The following is a 19,245-nucleotide window of genomic DNA, read 5'->3' on the forward strand; positions in this document are numbered from 1 at the left end:
CCCCTCGCTCCCCCCCCCCCCAGCTCCGAGTGTCCCCCGTGCCGCGGCTCTCCAGCCGGGCTCAGGTGCGCGCCGTGCACCAGGAGCCATGATCCCCGCTCACGCCGCCACCAGCAGAGCGAATGGCTTCGCCCCTCGCTACTCACCGGGACAGATCCCCGCCCGGGAGACCGAGCTCATATCGCTCAGAGACGCGCAAGCACCGCCATCATCACCAGCACCGCCGTCAGCAACAGCAGCAGCAGCACCGCCCGACGCGTCCGCCGCTCTGCTCGAGTCCCGAGGTCTCGCGTTGAGTCGCGAGCCCTCGGCACCGCCGGGCAGCGCTGGGGAAGCTCAGCGGGAAACGTGGGGGAGGAAGGTGGACTTCCTGCTGTCCGTCGTCGGCTTCGCCGTGGACCTGGGCAACGTGTGGCGGTTCCCTTACGTGTGCTACCAGAACGGTGGAGGTGCGCTCCGGAACCCGCGGCGCGCACGTGTCTGTGTGTGTGTCTGTGTGTCTGTGTGTGTGTGTCTGTGTGTGTGTGTCTGTGTATGTGTGTCTGTGTGTGTGTCTGTGTGTGTGTGTCTGTGTGTGTCTGTGTGTGTCTGTGTGTGTGTCTGTGTGTGTCTGTGTGCGTGTGTGTCTGTGTGTGTCTGTGTGCGTGTGTGTCTGTGTGTGTCTGTGTGTGTGTGTGCGTGTGTGTGTCTGTGTGTGTCTGTGTGTGTCTGTGTGTGTGTCTGTGTGTGTGTGTGTCTGTGTGTGTCTGTGTGCGTGTGTGTGCGTGTGTGTCTGTGTGTGTGTCTGTGTGTGTCTGTGTGCGTCTGTGTGTGTCTGTGTGCGTGTGTGTCTGTGTGTGTCTGTGTGTGTCTGTGTGTGCGTGTGTGTCTGTGTGTGTCTGTGTGTGCGTGTGTGTCTGTGTGTGTGTCTGTGTGTGTCTGTGTGCGTGTGTGTCTGTGTGTGTCTGTGTGCGTGTGTGTCTGTGTGTGTCTGTGTGTGTCTGTGTGCGTGTGTGTCTGTGTGTGTGTCTGTGTGTGTCTGTGTGCGTGTGTGTCTGTGTGTGTCTGTGTGCGTGTGTGTCTGTGTGTGTCTGTGTGTGTCTGTGTGCGTTTGTGTCTGTGTGTGTCTGTGTGCGTGTGTGTCTGTGTGTGTCTGTGTGCGTGTGTGTCTGTGTGCGTGTGTGTCTGTGTGTGTCTGTGTGTGTCTGTGTGCGTCTGTGTCTGTGTGTGTCTGTGTGTGTCTGTGTGCGTGTGTGTCTGTGTGTGTGCATCTGTGTGTGTGCATCTGTGTGTGTGTGTCTCTGTGTGTGTCTGTGTGGGGCCTTACCATCAGCCCCACCAAAACTAAGCACCTGCCTGGGTATTTTGTACCATCGGACACTCCACCCCCACAGCTCCCAATCGGTGATGGGGCAGTTGTGGAGAGAGTGGAGAGTTTCCCATACCTGGGCAGTGTGCTTATGACTGGCTCCAGTTTAACAGCAGAGGTCTCACTCCGAATCAGTCGAGCGGCAATATCTTTTCATCGGTTGCGTAACGCTGTGTGGAAGCTACCTGGTCTGTCGCTCCGCACTAAGCTTCAGGTCTTCTCGGCCACGGTCATTCCCTCCCTTCTCTACGCTTGCGAAACGTGGACTCCCCTAATGGAACATCTTCGCCGGTTAGAAACATTTAGGCTGGCCTGCCTACGATCCATCCTGGGTTTAACCAGACTGGATTGTGTGAGGAGCTCACAAATCCTTGAAAGATCTGGGCAAGGTCCCATCGGTGAGCTCCTCCGGCGGGGAAGGCTGCGATGGCTGGGTCATGTAGCCCGCATGCCCAGCCACCGCATGCCGAAACAGCTTTTGTTTGGCCGGATTGAGGGGGCTAAGCGGGCGCGGCACGGGCTAGAGAAGAGATGGAGTGATGTGGTACAGGAGGACGTGGAGCTGAGTGGACTTGCCGATGACTGGTACCAGCGGTGTCAAGATCGGCCTCTGTGGAGGAGGCTCGTGAAGGATGCTACTGGGCAGTTGGAGGCAGTCGCCCTCCAACAACAACGGAGGGCGGAGGAGCGACGCTCAGAACAACGAGCGGAGCGCCGGGTGGCTAAAGCACAGCAGGTTGGCACAGTAGGGGGCACAGGTGGTGCATCAGCCAGTCATCTCAGTCAGTCGACCCGTGGCACCTGGGTCTGCCCAGTGACCTCCTGCCAGCGGGCGTTCGACACTTCACGTGGCCTCACGGTGCACATAGCCTGGCACAAGCGTCGTGGTGACGTCACCGCCACTTAGTGGCGAATGGCGGTTGTTGTTGTTGTCTGTGTGCGTGTGTGTCTGTGTGTCTGTGTGTGTCTGTGTGCGTCTGTGTCTCTGTGTGTCTGTGTGCGTGTGTGTCTGTGTGTGTCTGTGTGCGTGTGTGTCTGTGTGTGTCTGTGTGCGTGTGTGTCTGTGTGTGTCTGTGTGCGTGTGTGTCTGTGTGTGTCTGTGTGCGTGTGTGTCTGTGTGTGTCTGTGTGCGTGTGTGTCTGTGTGCGTGTGTGTCTGTGTGTGTGTCTGTGTGCGTGTGTGTCTGTGTGTGTCTGTGTGTGTCTGTGTGCGTGTGTGTCTGTGTGTGTCTGTGTGCGTGTGTGTCTGTGTGTGTGTCTGTGTGCGTGTGTGTCTGTGTGTGTCTGTGTGTGTCTGTGTGCGTGTGTGTCTGTGTGTGTGTCTGTGTGTGTCTGTGTGCGTGTGTGTGCGTGTGTGTCTGTGTGTGTCTGTGTGTGTCTGTGTGCGTGTGTGTGCGTGTGTGTCTGTGTGTGTCTGTGTGTGTCTGTGTGCGTGTGTGTCTGTGTGTGTCTGTGTGCGTGTGTGTCTGTGTGTGTCTGTGTGCGTGTGTGTCTGTGTGCGTGTGTGTCTGTGTGTGTCTGTGTGTGTCTGTGTCTGTGTGTGTCTGTGTGTGTCTGTGTGCGTGTGTGTCTGTGTGTGTGCATCTGTGTGTGTGCATCTGTGTGTGTGTGTGTCTGTGTGTGTGTCTCTGTGTGTATGTGTGTGTCTGTGTGTGTGTGTGTGTGCATCTGTGTGTGTATCTGTGTGTGTATGTCTGTGTGTGTGTGTCTGTGTGTGTATGTGCATCTGTGTGTGTGTGCATCTGTGTGTGTGTGCATCTGTGTGTGTGTGTCTGTGTGTTTGTCTGTGTATGTATGTGTGTGTCTGTGTGTGTGCATCTATGTGTGTGTGTAATCTGTGTGTGTGTGTCTGTGTGTGTATGTGTGCGTGTGTGTCTGTGTGTCTGTGTGTGTTATGGGGAGCGGTGGTGTAGCGGTTAGCGTGCTGGGCTACGAACTTGACGTACCGAGTCCGTTTCCCGCTCACGGCCAACACCAGTGACGATTATCTGAACCGGTCCTGGGCCTCCCCTAGGTCGACTCAGTCTCAAATTATTGCCTAGTGCGATGTGTAAATATCGCCCCTAGGGGGACAAAGGCGGCCGGGCGTGGTGCTGGCCACCCACCCCTTCGTGTGCCGTTCAGGCCTTCATAGGTGCTCGCTAAAAGCACTTGCCCCAACAGTCTGCTACAGGCTACACGGGGGATATTTGTGTTATGGCGAGCAGTGGCGCAGTGGTTAGCGTACTGCGCTACGAACCGGCGACCCGAGCTACCGCGGACAGTTCACGTGTGTAATTAATTCAGTGTGCGGCATGCTGTGTGTACGCTGTGTGTATGTGCACGGTGTATATGTACGTATCCGTGTCTGTAAACGTGTTGACGAGGCATACACAATGCGTGCTGGGCGCCACAGAAGCGAGCAGGGAATAAAAGCCATGCCTATGCATGGATTCTGGAACGCTTTCTAATCCGGGATGAGGGTTGATCCAACCCATCATCCATCCGGGGTCGTTAAAATTAGTAACACTGAACCACCCCCTGGATGAGAGCTCGAAGTCGCCGGGTCGATTCGACCTCCCGGCGCGGCAGCCGATACACCGGGCCGGAGTTTCTCGACTTCGCGGTGCACGCGGGCGGCAACACGAGCGACTACCCCGGCCGCGATAAAGGGCGCGTGTGGTTGTGGTGGGGCAAAGTGCGGGCAGGCTCCACATCTCTTTAAAAACATCGCATCACTCGTGGGAGCCGTTGTGGGAAATCTGGAAGCAAGCATTGTCGGCGTGGGTGTGTGATTGGTGGTGGTCATAACAACATTCCCCCCAAGACACCTCCACGCGCGGAGGGTGCCGGTGAGGTGGTGGTCGTGGTGGTGGTTGTGCGGGAGTGTGGAGAGTGTCTAGGTGGTGGTGGTTGTGCGGGAGTGTGGAGAGTGTCTAGGTGGTGGTGGTTGTGCGGGAGTGTGGAGAGTGTCTAGGTGGTGGTGGTGGTGCGGGAGTGTGGAGAGTGTCTAGGTGGTGGTGGTTGTGCGGGAGTGTGTAGGTCTCGCTCGGTGGTTCAACAATCCTTCTCGTGTACTCAACATTGTAAACGTGCACTCTACCGTTTTTACTTGAGCGTCATTCAACATTGTTTGTGTGTTACGTTCAATTGTTGTTACATTTATCTGAACTTTGTTAGACGTAAAACGTTTCAACATCTGTACGCTTTAAATGTCTCGATGTAACCCAGCACGGTTGGCAGTGAGCGGTGCAAAAGAAGTTTAACACACACACACAGATACAGGTCGCCCTGACAGCAGAGCGTTGCTTCCTCAACCTTTCTGGGGGTCATTGAATCTCCGGGTTAATAAACATGACTCGGGGCGACTGACGAGTAGGGCGGGGAGGGGGGCACGAATCGTCGACTCCGGGCGCACGGTGCTGTGGGCGAGCAGCTATCGAAGGCCGCTCCGCACGCGACGCGACCGCGTTTGGTGCGCGGTGCAACACCGCGCGCGCGCCCGCGTGTGCGTGCGCGCGCGTGTCCGCCTTTGTCTTTCCCAAACCCCGTAATGTCCACGAGGCGTGTCGGGCTACTCGTTTAGGGCCGAGTGTACCTAACGGTGGCCCACGCGAGGTTGAACCGCCGATCGCCACCGACAAGAGTGTGAGTGTGTGTGTGAGTGTGCACGCATCACCACGACACGAGTGTGTGTGAGTGCACGCATCACCACGACACGAGTGTGAGTGAGTGTGAGTGTGCACGCATCACCACGACATGAGTGTGAGTGTGCACGCATCTCCACACGAGTGTAAGTGTGTGAGTGTGCACGTATCACTACGACACGAGTGTGAGTGTGCACGTATCACTACGACACGAGTGTGAGTGTGCACGCATCACTACGATACGAGTGTGAGTGCACGCATCACCACGACACGAGTGTGAGTGTGGACGCATCACTACGACACGAGTGTGAGTGTGCACGCATCACTACGACACGAGTGTGAGTGAGTGAGTGTGCACGCATCACTACGACACGAGTGTGAGTGTGCACGCATCTCCACGACACGAGTGTGAGTGTGTGAGTGTGCACGCATCACTACGATACGAGTGTGAGTGTGCACGCATCTCCACACGAGTGTGAGTGTGTGAGTGTGCACGCATCTCCACGACACGAGTGTGAGTGTGTGAGCGCACGCATCTCCACCGTGATGACCGCACGCGCGCCGCCCCGGCCACGCGTGCCCGAGGTGTTCCATCTCCAGCGATGACCAAACCGAACTCGTTCATTCAGACTTTCTCATCTGCGCCGCGGGACTGCAACGTTGCCTGGAGCATGGTCCGCGTTAAACCAACTCGGAGCAAATGTGAAAGGCGACAGCGGGTGGAGCGATACTGGCCGCTCGTGTGAAACATCGCGCAAGCGATCGCGTGCATTTGACTCTGAGAATTTAGAACGTGGGGGGGGGGGGGGCTGAAGCTTCAGTAGGGGAGGGGGGGGTCAGGGTTCAGCTCACTTTAGTCCCCCAGATGCTGCGGGGGTGCCCTGCGCTAACCCCTTGTCCGCTGCCCGAAGTCTAACCGTGTCGCGTTTCCTCTACGGTCAGATGCAGCTGCCCGGTCTCCGATCTCTCCCTCGACTAACCCGGCTACCACGGGGGTCCCGGATGGCTGTCCCCCCCCCTCCTCCGCGCCACCCTCCCCCAGGCGCCTTCCTCTTCCCCTACATAGTGATGGTTGTGTTTGGGGGGGTCCCCCTCTTCTACATGGAGCTGGCGCTGGGGCAGTTCCACCGAACGGGAGCCATCTCACTGTGGAGCAAGATCTGCCCCCTCTTCAAAGGTACGGGGATCCGGGCGGGGAGCGGGGTGTCAGGACACTCGGGCATACAGCTGCAGCGTAGTGCACAGGTGTGGTCGTATACAGGTGTGAATGTAAACAGGTGTACAGGTGTGTGTGTGTGTATGCAGGTGTGTGTATACAGGTGTGTGTATATACAGGTGTGTGTATATACAGGTGTGTGTGTATACAGGTGTGTGTGTGTGTGTATATACAGGTGTGTCTGTATACCCATGTGCTAGTGTCTCGAGGTGCCCGTGTGCAGGTGTCGCTCTCTGCTGTACCCCCCCCCCCAACACCGGGGATCCGACCCCCAACCCCCCCCCCCCTCCCCCCCCGGCCAGGCGTGGGCTACGCAATCTGCGTGATGTCGCTCTACGTCGCCTTCTACTACAACACGGTCATCGCCTGGGCCCTGCTCTATCTCTACTCGAGCCTCACCACGGAGCTGCCCTGGGCGAACTGCGGCCACGCCTGGAACACTCCCAACTGCTCCGACTACTTCCTGCGCGATAACGCCACGTGGGGGGCGCACTCGCGATCGCCCGCCGAGGAGTTCTATACGTGAGCTGCGTCGGTGTGAGATGGGGGGGGGGATGTGTGGGGGGGGGGACGGTGGGGCAGACAGGGTGACACCGGAGTCACGTGTGGGACATGGGCGGGCGGGACGAGCAGGGGGCCACAGCGGGGAACGCGTGGAACAAGAGGACAGTTCCGTTTATGTATTTTGTATAGCCCTGTGATCCATGCGGCTCTTGAATCGGGTGCAACCGCAACAAACAAAAAACATGAACAAGAAAACATCTTAAAGTGACTACGCGCAATAGAAAAATCTAGGAAAAAACAGCAAAGTCTTGCAGAAAGAGCACCGTATTTCAACGCTGTGTGCAAAAATCACAGTGGGATGCAAGTCAAACAATAATCATAAAACAATTTAGATTAAAGTTATCAGTCTAACTCTGTACTACAACAAACAAATATGGCTAAACCAAAACGTTTTCGAAATCGCCAAAATAAAGCTATAAAAACAGTGTAACAGGGATCATAGGAACTGTGATTCAAAATGTAACAATAAACGATATACATAACATGTACAGCCATAGCTGGCAGCATGAGTCACTCCATAACAGCGGGAGTATCAGTAGCAGAATCAAACATTTTCAATGCACAACAGCGGGACATGCGTAGAACGCATCATCGCTACGACTACCATCACCAACATCATCACATCCCTTCTAAGACAACGATCCCCCGTGTAGCCCTATCAGACTGTTGGGCCAAGCGCTGTTGGCGAGCAACACCTACGAAGGCCGGCGTCGCGCACCAGGGGTGGGTGACCAACACCACGCCTCCGATTGGCACGGTTGGCTACGTACGGTGCCAAAGAAGTTCATCGTACATACAGCATCTGACCGCCTGTGTCTCCCTACTGATAATATTTAAACACCGCACCAACAACCTATTCAAAGATTCACTGTCACCGGTGTTGGCCGTGAGCGGGAATTGAACTCGGGTGACCGGGTTCGTAGCGGAGCGCGCTAATCACCGTGCCACCGCTCCCCCCTCCACGCGCCACACTCTACCACCATTACCACGGCCACCACCACCACCACGGCCACCACCACCACCACGGCCGCCACCAAGCCCGGCGCGGTGTGCCGTGGCGCTTGCAGGCGGCACGTGCTGGGCCTGCAGAACGCGTGGGGGCTGGAGGACGTGGGGTCGTTGCGTTGGCCGCTCGTGGGGTGCATCGCGCTCATCTTCCTCATCGTCTACCTCTCCCTGTGGAGGGGGGTGCGCACGTCCGGCAAGGCGAGTTCCTGGGGGGGGGGGGGGCGCTTGGGGGGGGGGGTCTTGAGACGTAACGGGACCCCTCCCCCTCTCGCCCCAATCTCCATCTGTTGGGAAGTGGTGGAGGTGGGGGGGTGATTGTGCTGATCGGGAGTGAGAGGAGACAGTGGGGACATTGCTGTTTGTCAATTCTGGGGGGGAATGGCGTGGCTGAGCGCGGCGTGGCTGAGCGCGGCGTGGCCGAGCGCGGCGTGGCTGAGCGCGGCGTGGCGTGACGGCTGCAGGTGGTGTGGTTCACCGCCACCTTCCCCTACGTGGTGCTGGCCGTGCTGCTGGTGCGCGGCGCCACCCTGCCCGGGGCGTGGCGTGGCGTCCGCTTCTACCTCACCCCCAACTGGGGGCGCCTCCTCGACAGCGGGGTACGAGGAGTGGGGGCCCGCGAGGGACTGACGGGGGTCCCCTATCGGGGTCTAATGTTGGGACCCGGGTTGTGAGCGAGTGCATGATGAGTGGGTGATGATGGGTGGCGGTGCGTGTGCGAGTTTGTGAGGGTGAGCTGGTGAGTGAGGGTGAGTTGGTGAGGTGATGGTGAGTGAGGGTGACGATGGTGAGTGAGGGTGAGTTGGTGAGGTGATGGTTAGTGGGGGTGACGATGGTGAGTGAGGGTGAGTTGGTGAGGTGATGGTGAGTGGGGGTGACGATGGTGAGTGAGGGTGAGTTGGTGAGGTGATGGTGAGTGGGGGTGACGATGGTGAGTGAGGGTGAGTTGGTGAGGTGATGGTGAGTGGAGGTGACGATGGTGAGTGAGGGTGAGTTGGTGAGGTGATGGTGAGTGGAGGTGATGGTGAGTGAGGGTGAGTTGGTGAGGTGATGGTGAGTGAGAGTGCCGATGGTGAGTGAGGGTGAGTTGGTGAGGTGATGGTGAGTGGAGGTGACGGTGGTGAGTGTGAGTTGGTGAGGTGATGGTGAGTGAGGGTGACGACGGTGACTCTAAGTAGTGGATTTATCACCCTACGTGTGTAACTCGTGTGATTCCCATGATGCATCGCGGCGTGATGAGGCTCGCGCGCGCAGAGTTAATTGCCCCCCCCCCAGAGGTGGGGGGGGGGGTAGAGGCCCCCCGCCACCTCCCACCAGAGGGAAGCGCCGGTCCCAACTTAATCTGAACACCTTTCTAGAAAATATAATTATACTCCGACGAAGGAGCGCTCAGCCATCTTCGCCGGTGCCACTCTGGTGACCACCCCAGGGCGCTGTTGCCAAACGAGACTCGTGCCGGGGTTTCTTTGAGCGTCTCTCTCCTGGCCGCGCAGAATGAATGATGAGCTCGAGTCGTCGTCGGCTCCCCGTGTCTCAGGTGTGGGTCGCAGCAGCGGCCCAGGTGTTCTTCTCGCTGGGCCCCGGCTTCGGGGTTTTGTTGGCGCTGGCGAGCTACAACCCCTACCACAACAACCTGTACAGGTGCGAATCGCAACCCACCTGCGCCGAACGCAGACACAACCGCGGCAACCACAATGGACGTGACTGGCCCCCGTGTCCCCGTGCTGCGTAGGGACGCGATTGTGACCAGCTTCATCAACTGCGCCACGAGTTTCATCTCGGGCTTCGTCATCTTCACTGTGCTGGGATACTTGGCGGAGAGGCGCGGCGAGGAGGTGGAGGACGTGGCGAGGAATATTGGCGAGAGCTCCACCACCATCACCACCACTACCACCTCTACCACCACCACCACCTCCACCACCATCACCATCACCACCACCTCCACCACCACCATCACCTCCACCATCACCTCCACCACCACCACTACCACCACCTCTACCACCACCACCACCATCACCACCTCCACCATTACCTCTACCACCACCTCCACCACTACCACCACCACCTCCACCACCATCACCTCCACCACCACCACCTGCGGCGATGCGACAGGAGGAGGGATGTGAGGGGATGAGAGGGGATGGTTTGCGGAGGGGTTTTCATTCTCCCCCTCCCCTGGTGGGCGCACAGTGAGAGGGGGGGGGCTCACCTGTGGGTACCCCCCAGTAGAGTAATGGACGTCCCACTCCCTCCCCGCAGGCCCGAGCCTTCTCTTCATCACCTACCCCGAGGCGATCGCCACGATGCCCGCCGCGCCATTCTTCGCCGTCATCTTCTTCATCATGATGATCACCCTGGGGCTGGACAGCACGGTGCGACACGGTCTCACCTCCTCATCTCACTCACCTCATCTCACTCACCTCATCTCACTCACCTCGCTACACCTCATCTCACTCACCTCATCTCACCTCATCTCATCTCACTCACCTCATCTCACCTCATCTCACTCACCTCACCTCATCTCACTCACCTCATCTCACTCACCTCATCTCACTCACCTCGCTACACCTCATCTCACTCACCTCACCTCATCTCACTCACCTCACCTCATCTCACTCACCTCGCTACACCTCATCTCACTCACCTCGCATCACTCACCTCATCTCATCTCACTCACCTCACCTCATCTCACTCACCTCATCTAATCTCACTCACCTCATCTCACTCACCTCATCTCACTCACCTCATCTCACTCACCTCGCTACACCTCATCTCACTCACCTCACCTCATCGCACTCACCTCGCATCACCTCATCGCACTCACCTCATCTCACTCACCTCGCTACACCTCATCTCACTCACCTCGCATCGCCTGACTCACCTCACCTTGCCTCACTTCAACGCACCTCACCTGACTCACCTCACCTCAACTAACCTCACCTCATCATGGGACCTCCTTTGCCAGTACCAAACTATGATCACAGGGTTTTTTCCCCCATTTTTTCTGGCAACAAAACAGGTGTTAAGATGTTAAAACACCAAATGTGAAACTTTTTACAAGAAATCATAGTCTGCATTAACCACAATGCCTGTGGTCAGAATGCAAACAAAAAAAACATAAAATTTCGATTTAAAGCTTTCGTGACTGCAGGGATTCATATTCTTGGTTCTTTCGGCAAAGTCACGTAGAAAGGAAATAATAAAATAATAAAATTACAATTCTCAGTAAGAATTTTATCACTGAGAATTTAATAGTTTTATTTGTATTATTTTATTATTTCCCTTCTACGTGACTTTACCGAAAGAACCAAAAATTAAAAAAACACATTCTGATAATATGATGCATTGTCTTTGAAACTGATTGGTCCATACCAGAGACGGCTTTCTTTCGAGCCTCGTCTCAAACGGTGCTAGACCAGAGGACGCCAAAAGGCCAAAAGGCGTCGTCTGGTCTATTATCAGAGTGTCTTTTTAAAATTTAAATTCTGACCACAATCATTGTGGTTAATGCAGACCATGATTCCTTGTGAAACGTTTCAGTTTGGTGTTTTAACCTCACCTCACCTGACCTCCAACTCAATTCAGGTCACCTCACCTGACTTCACCCGACCCTGGTTAGACACCAGCATCACCTGCTATGGCGCACACAGACACACACACACGCAGACAGATCCACCGTGTAGCCTACGGACTGTGGAGCAAAGTGGTGGTCGCGAGGAGCGGCCGTCTGCGGAGGCCGGCCCGTCGCACGAGCGAGCGGGTGGAGCGGCGCGACCGTCCGCGCCATCGCACTCGGTGCTCCGAGCAGTGTAGTAGCTACATGTGTAGTAGTTACATGTGTAGTAGTTACACGTGTAGTAGCTACATGTGTAGTAGTAGCTACATGTGTAGTAGTAGTTACAACACGTGTAGTAGTTACATGTGTAGTAGTAGCTACATGTGTAGTAGTAGTTACATGTGTAGTAGCTACATGTGTAGTAGTAGCTACATGTGTAGTAGCTACATGTGTAGTAGTTACATGTGTAGTAGTAGTTACAACACGTGTAGTAACTACACGTGTAGTAGTAGTTACAACACGTGTAGTAGCTACATGTGTAGTAGTAGTTACAACACGTGTTGTAGCTACATGTGTAGTAGTAGCTACATGTGTAGTAGCAGCTACACCACGTTTAGTAGCTACATGTGTAGTAGCTACATGTGTAGTAGCTACATGTGTAGTAGTAGTTACAACACGTGTAGTAGCTACACGTGTACTAGTAGTTACAACACGTGTAGTAGCTACATTTGTAGTAGTAGTTACAACACGTGTAGTAGCTACACGTGTAGTAGCTACAACACGTGTAGTAGCTATACGTGTAGTAGTAGTTACAACACGTGTAGTAGCTACAACACGTGTAGTAGCTACAACACGTGTAGTAGCTACACGTGTAGTGGCTACAACACGTGTAGTAGCTACTACAACACGTGTAGTAGCTACTACACGTGTAGTAGTAGTTACAACACGTGTAGTAGTAGTTACAACACGTGTAGTAGCTACTACAACACGTGTAGTAGCTACACGTGTAGTAGTAGTTACAACTACTACATTTGCTGTACAGCCAGACAATGCGACAAATCGCGAACCTTAAACACCCAGTCGTTCATAAAAGTTGAAGGCGGTACAGTACTATAGTAATAGAGCAAGTGCAGAATCACTGAACCGGAATTGATAGCTTGAAAGCATTTAGCGCGGGGCCCTTGAAAGTATGGGGCCCGTAGCTACTACACATGTAGCTACTACACACGTAGCTACTACTACACATGTAGTAGCTACTACACATGTAGTAGCTATTACACGTGTAGCTACTACACATGTAGCTACTACACGTGTAGCTACATATAGCTACTACACGTGTAGTTACTACACGTGTTGTAGCTACTACACGTGTTGTAGCTACTACTACACGTGTAGCTACTACACGTGTAGCTACTACACGTGTTGTAACTACTACTACACATGTAGCTACTACACGTGTTGTAACTACTACTACACATGTAGCTACTACTACATGTGTAGCTACTACTACACATGTAGCTACTACTACACATGTAGTTACTACACATGTAGCTACTACACGTGTTGTAACTACTACTACACGTGTAGCTACTACTCATGTAGCTACTACACATGTAGTTACTACTACACATGTAGCTACTACACGTGTAGCTACTACACGTGCAGCTACTACTACACATGTAGCTACTACACGTGCTACTACTACACGTGTTGTAGCTACTACTACACATGTAGCTACTACACATGTAGCTACTACACATGTAGCTACTACTACACATGTAGCTGCTACTACACATGTAGCTACTACACACGTAGCTACTACATGTGTAGCTACTACACGTGTAGCAACTACTACACATGTAGCTACTATACATGTAGCTACTACACACGTAGCTACTACTACACATGTAGCTACTATACATGTAGCTACTATACATGTAGCTACTACACGTGTCGCTACTACTACACATATAGCTACTACACATGTAGCTACTACTACACATGTAGCTACTACACATGTAGCTACTACACGTGTCGCTACTACTACACATGTAGCTACTACACATGTAGCTACTACACACGTAGCTACTACTACACATGTAGCTACTATACATGTAGCTACTATACATGTAGCTACTACACGTGTCGCTACTACTACACATGTAGCTACTACACATGTAGCTACTACACACGTAGCTACTACTACACATGTAGCTACTATACATGTAGCTACTACACATGTAGCTACTACTACACATGTAGCTACTACACATGTAGCTACTACACATGTAGCTACTACTACACATGTAGCTACTACTACACATGTAGCTGACTGGTTGCGTTGCGTGGCCGTGAGAGGCGGCGAGAGCGGCGGCGGCTTGGGGAGGAATTCATCCAGCAGTGGATTGATGACGGCTGATGGCGGTGACGTTGGCGACGACGTGTGTAGTTCGGAGGGCTGGAGGCGATCGTCACGGCCGTGACCGACGAGTTCCCCAGCGTGTTCTCGCGGCGCCGCGGACTCCTCCTGCTCCTCGTGGTGTTCACCTGCTTCCTGGGCTCGCTCAGCACGCTCACGCAGGTGAGTGGCTCGCTCACGCAGGTGAGTCTATCACTCACACAGGTGAGTCTCTCGCTCCCCCAGGTGAGTCTATCACTCACACAGGTGAGTCTATCACTCACACAGGTGAGGCTATCACTCACGCAGGTGAGTTTATCACTCACACAGGTGAGTGTCTCGCTCCTCCAGGTGAGTCTATCACTCACACAGGTGAGTGTCTCGCTCCTCCAGGTGAGTCTATCACTCACACAGGTGAGTCTATCACTCACACAGGTGAGTCTCTCACTCCTCCAAGTGAGTCTATCACTCACACAGGTGAGTCTATCACTCACACAGGTGAGTGCCTCGCTCCTCCAGGTGAGTCTATCACTCACACAGGTGAGTCTCCCGCTCCCCCAGGTGAGTCTATCACTCACACAGGTGAGTGTCTCGCTCCTCCAGGTGAGTCTATCACTCACACAGGTGAGTCTCCCCGCTCCCCCAGGTGAGTGTCTCGCTCACGCAGGTGAGTCTATCACTCACACAGGTGAGACTCACACAGGCGAGTCACCCACGCAGGTAAGGCCCTCACTCACACACGTGAGACTCTCGTTCGCCCAGGCGAGTCTCTCAATTACACAGGTCGGTCACGAACTCACGCAGGTGAGACCGAGTCACACTCACACAGGTGAGTCTCACTGAGTAACCTCGCGGGAATCAAGGTGGCCTACGCACTGGTAGTGGTGTGTGCTGCCCGCGGGACGTGATGTACTATGCGTGGTGCTGTGCATGGGACGTCATGGTCTATGCGTGATTGTTGTGTGCTGCACACGAGACGTGGTGTCCTATGCGCGTTGACGTGGGTGAGACGTGGCGTACTCCGTGTAATGTGCGTGCTGTGTGTAGAGTCGCCCGTCTTGAGGCTTGAGATGGAGTAAGGGTTCAGATGGAGACCTCGATCACCATAAAAAAGTGAAGTGAATAGAAATAGCGACAAAAAACAACCGCATCACGTGGTACATTGAAAGCATTTTCACAGACACAAATGAATGTGTAATACGAGTTAAATATTGCACTCCATGCAGCGCAAATCGGCTCGGGAAGATTATTTTTAGACTGATCATGGTACAACTACTAGAAGGCATTATGTAAACATTAAGCAGGTGCGGGGTGACTATCGTACTAAGATTTAATCGGAGGAGCGTATCATGCTGTCAAACGAAGTTATCGTAAATAATCGACAGTTTCAAATCAAACTGTGGCCGAGGTGGTAGAGTTCGATAGGGGGCGGTAGCGGGTGCTGTGCTACGCGTGGGACGCTATGCGTAGTGCGCCGTGCTCCGCTATGCGTCGTGTGCTGTGCGTGATTCACTTTGCGTGCTGTGCTACGCGTGGTGCTGTATGGGCTATGCTGTGCATGCTATGTTACACGCGGCATGCTATGCGCGCTGTGCTGTGTGTCAGGGAGGCGCCTATGTGGTGAAACTGCTGGAGGAGTTTGGTACCGGAGTCGCCATCATCGCTGTGGTTTTGTTCGAGTCCATCGCTGTCTCCTGGTTCTACGGCACGGACTCTCCCCCCACCCACCCCCCTCCTGATCCCCATTTATTCCATCCTCACCCCCCTTCTTCTCCCTGGCCCCTGTGCCTACCCGTACCCCCTCCCTTTTCACCCGGACCCCCGATGGAGTGACCTCTGATATCCGCACTCAGTCAACCTGCCGCGTCAACCACCAGCTGGAATATCCAGAGTGGCGTCTTAGATGATGGGGCTGCGTGCAGCTGCGCGTCTGTGGGTGTCTGTGTGTGTGTCTGTGTGTGTGTGTGGAGAGCGTGTGTGTCTATGTGTGTGTGTGTCTGTGTGTGTGTGGAGAGCGTGTGTGCCTGTGTCTATATGTGGGGAGGGTGTGTGTCTGTGTGTGGAGAGCGTGTGTGTCTATGTGTGTCTGTGTGTGTGTGTCTGTGTGTGTGTGGAGAGCGTGTGTGTCTGTGTCTGTGTGTGGGGAGGGTGTGTGTCTGTGTGTGTGTGTGTGGGGAGGGTGTGTGTGTGTGTGTGGAGAGCGTGTGTGTCTGTGTCTGTGTGTGGGGAGGGTGTGTGTCTGTGTGTGTGTGGGGAGGGTGTGTGTCTGTGTGTGTGTGTGGAGAGCGTGTGTGTCTGTGTGTGTGTCTGTGTGGAGAGCGTGTGTGTCTGTGTGTGTCTGTGTGTGTGTCTGTGTGTCTATGTGTGTCTGTGTGTGGAGAGCGTGTGTGTGTCTGTGTCTGTGTGTGGGGAGGGTGTGAGTATGCGTGTGTCTGTGTGTGTGTGGAGAGCGTGTGTGTCTATGTGTCTGTGTGTGTCTGTGTGTGTGTGTGTGTGGAGAGCGTGTGTGTCTGTGTGTGTGTCTGGAGAGTGTATGTGTCTATGTGTGTCTGTGTGTGTGTGGAGAGTGTGTGTCTATGTGTGTCTGTGTGTGTGTGGAGAGCGTGTGTGTGTCTGTGTCTGTGTGTGTGTCTATGTGTGTCTGTGTGGAGAGCGTGTGTGTCTGTGTGTGTCTGTGTGTGTGTGGAGAGCGTGTGTGTCTGCGTGTGTGTGGAGAGTGTGTGTGTCTATGTCTGTGTGTGGAGAGCGTGTGTGTCTGTGTGTGTCTGTGTGTGTGTGGAGAGCGTGTGTGTCTGTGTGTGTGTGTGTCTGTTTGTGCGTGTCTATGTGTCTGTGTGTGTGTGTGGAGAGCGTGTGTGTCTGTGTCTGTGTGTGGAGAGCGTGTGTGTCTGTGTGTGTCTGTTTGTGTGTGGAGAGCGTGTGTGTCTATGTGTGTCTGTGTGTGGAGAGTGTGTGTGTCTATGTGTGTCTGTGTGTGTGTGTGGAGAGCGTGTGTGTCTGTGTCTGTGTGTGGAGAGCGTGTGTGTCTGTGTGTGTCTGTGTGTGTGTGGAGAGCGTGTGTGTCTGTGTGTCTGTGTGTGTGTGGAGAGCGTGTGTGCCTGTGTGTCTGTGTGTGTGTATCTGTGTGTGTGTGTGGAGAGCGTGTGTGTCTGTGTGTGTGTGGAGAGCGTGTGTGTCTGTGTGTGTGTGTCTGAGGGGTGGACAGTCGTGCGGTAAGCCTCCTCATTCTCTTACGTGGGATTCTGTAGCCGATGACAGTGGGCCTGTCGCTTTTTCTCCACTATCCTGAACACCTCCTCTGTCAGACAGGGTCTCTGGGGAGGTCTGGACCGCGTATCCAAAGCAGCCAATGCAGCTGCATGAGTGACAGTCCTAAACCTCGCCCATTTACCCTCGACATCAGGAGGAGTGGGGGACGATGCCAACCCCAGCCGCAAATCAATTTATAACATTTTTGACATGCGTTTTTCTGGATTTTTTTGTTGTTATTCTGTCTCTCACTGTTCAAATAAACCTACTATTAAAATTATAGATTGATCATTTCTTTGTCAGTGGGCAAACATACAAAATCAGCAGTGGATCAAATACTTTTTTTCCCTCACTGTATGTCTGTGTATGTCTGTGTGTGTGGGGAGCGGCTGTCATGGGCCTCCCCTAGGTCGACTCAGCCGTAACTGAGTAACTGATGCGGTGTGCAAACATCGCCACTGGGGAAACAAAGGCGGCTGGGCGTGGTGTTGGCCACCCACCCCCTCGTGCGCCGTTCCGGCCTTCATAGGTGTGCTCCCTAACAGCACTTGCCCCAACAATCTGTACAGGTTATAAGCGGGGTATTTGCCTTGTGCGTGTAAGGCGGCCGGGCGTGGTGTTCCGTTCACACCAACCCCTCGTGCGCCGTTCCGGCCTTCATAGGTGTGCTCGCTAACAGCACTTGCCCCAACAGTGCGTGAAGGCTACGCGGGGACTGTTCATCTTCGTATTGGCCGGAGTGTTTGTATACAGCCCCGCGCCTGATCCACCTGTCCGCTCCGCAGGTGTCAGGCGGTTCTCCTCGGACATTAGGGACATGCTGGGCTTCACGCCCGGCTTGTTCTGGCAGGTGTGCTGGGCGGTATTCTCGCCCGTCTTCCTCTCCGTGAGTCCAACACATCAGGTGCACTCACCCGGTGCATGTTTCCTCTGCTCTAGGCGCTTATGTAAATATCCTAGTCTTATGCACTTCATTTTCAGAGTGGGGTGCAGGGTGGGGTGGGGGCAGCACTTGCGCCGATGAGACACCATCAGTGTGAGGGCCGCCACACGCTTGAAACCATTGGAGGTTGCAAGTGTTCCTGCGGGTCTTGCAATGTGAAGAACGCCGCGCTGTCCACTCGGAGAATATTTCAACACACTTTGTGGTAGAATTCAATGTCTTATGAAGATTATTATCAACACACCTGGGAGAGGTTTCTCAAACCACCCGATGTCATGTTTTAACTCACCTGCTACAGATTCTCAAATACGCCTGGAGCCGAGATGTCCTTCTTGGCGACTGCTACTGGCGGAGGCAGTGGGGGGTGGGGGGGGTGGCACGTGCCCCCCCAATGATCCGATCGAAATCCCTAATTTCGATCGGATCATTGGGGTTTATTAGTAATAAATCGGTATTTTGCGACCCCCACTGCCACTGTGTAGCATATTATTACATGCCAGGGACTCTATGAGATGACAGGACAATAGTATGAGTCCATAAATTGCAATAAGTAACGACAAAGCAGTTATAAGTGACTCACAGAATTGTGCGCAGTTTCGTATACAGAGTCCACGACTCCCCTGAAGGCATCAACACCTTCAGCGAGCGCGATGCCGATCACACAACGGGGTTCGAATTCGACCCTCGATCGATGGCTGCGCCATCGCCGCACACGCGTCAAATAAAAAGCAAGGGACAAGTCCTTACAAACAACTCCTTACTTACTAACAACTCCTCTATCATTTTTCATTGCTGGAGGAGTTGCCCCTCTACCTGAAAATCCTGGCTCCGCCATTTCTGCTGGGTCTTGGTTTTGAGTATTATTTTATATTTAACGAGGTTTATCATTGTTTGTCGTTGATTCTGGGATCACTTTGTTTTTAAAATCAGTAACCAATTCTAAACGTAGCCGTGTGGTGCGAGAAGGCAATAAAGTTATCGATTCTGAGATATGAGAATGATGATCAGCCATAGACCTCGTCCTTGCAGATTTCCCTGTGAGGATGCGAGATCTTCCTCGTGAGCTCTCCCCTCTCTGTCCTTTCGTATCTCTCTCTGCTCGCCCCCTTTCCTCCGACTCTTCCCCGCTCCCTCCCCGATCTCCATCGCTCTCTCCGCAGTTAATCTGCTTGAGCTTCCTGCTGACGAGTCCGCAGCTGCAGCTCTTTGACTACACGTTCCCCCCGTGGAGCATCTCCGTGGGCTACGTGGTGTCGGCCTCCTCCTTCGTATGTGTGCCACTCTACATGGTCTACGCGCTGATCCGCGCGCCCGGCTCACTGTGGCAGGTGAGGGGACGGG

The 19,245-nt window shown here is 54.1% G+C and overlaps 1 protein-coding gene across 1 annotated transcript in view; it reads left to right on the forward strand.

The window, feature by feature from the left end:
- LOC116950231 (sodium-dependent serotonin transporter-like) overlaps positions 1–19,245 on the forward strand; it is a 26,922-nt gene continuing 7,677 nt past the window's right edge. The window contains exons 1-12 of the mRNA XM_032967860.2: positions 1–449; positions 6,016–6,150; positions 6,492–6,711; positions 7,821–7,959; positions 8,223–8,357; positions 9,296–9,399; positions 9,491–9,618; positions 10,018–10,130; positions 13,764–13,895; positions 15,318–15,417; positions 17,747–17,847; positions 19,065–19,232. Of these exons, the coding sequence (XP_032823751.2) occupies positions 89–449; positions 6,016–6,150; positions 6,492–6,711; positions 7,821–7,959; positions 8,223–8,357; positions 9,296–9,399; positions 9,491–9,618; positions 10,018–10,130; positions 13,764–13,895; positions 15,318–15,417; positions 17,747–17,847; positions 19,065–19,232 (1,836 nt within the window). The 5' untranslated portion in view covers positions 1–88. The remainder of the gene's footprint in view (positions 450–6,015; positions 6,151–6,491; positions 6,712–7,820; positions 7,960–8,222; positions 8,358–9,295; positions 9,400–9,490; positions 9,619–10,017; positions 10,131–13,763; positions 13,896–15,317; positions 15,418–17,746; positions 17,848–19,064; positions 19,233–19,245) is intronic.

Source organism: Petromyzon marinus, chromosome 38, assembly GCF_048934315.1.
Source record: "Petromyzon marinus isolate PM22_M1 ecotype Great Lakes invasive population chromosome 38, UKy_Petmar_22M1.pri1.0, whole genome shotgun sequence".
NCBI lineage: Eukaryota > Metazoa > Chordata > Hyperoartia > Petromyzontiformes > Petromyzontidae > Petromyzon > Petromyzon marinus.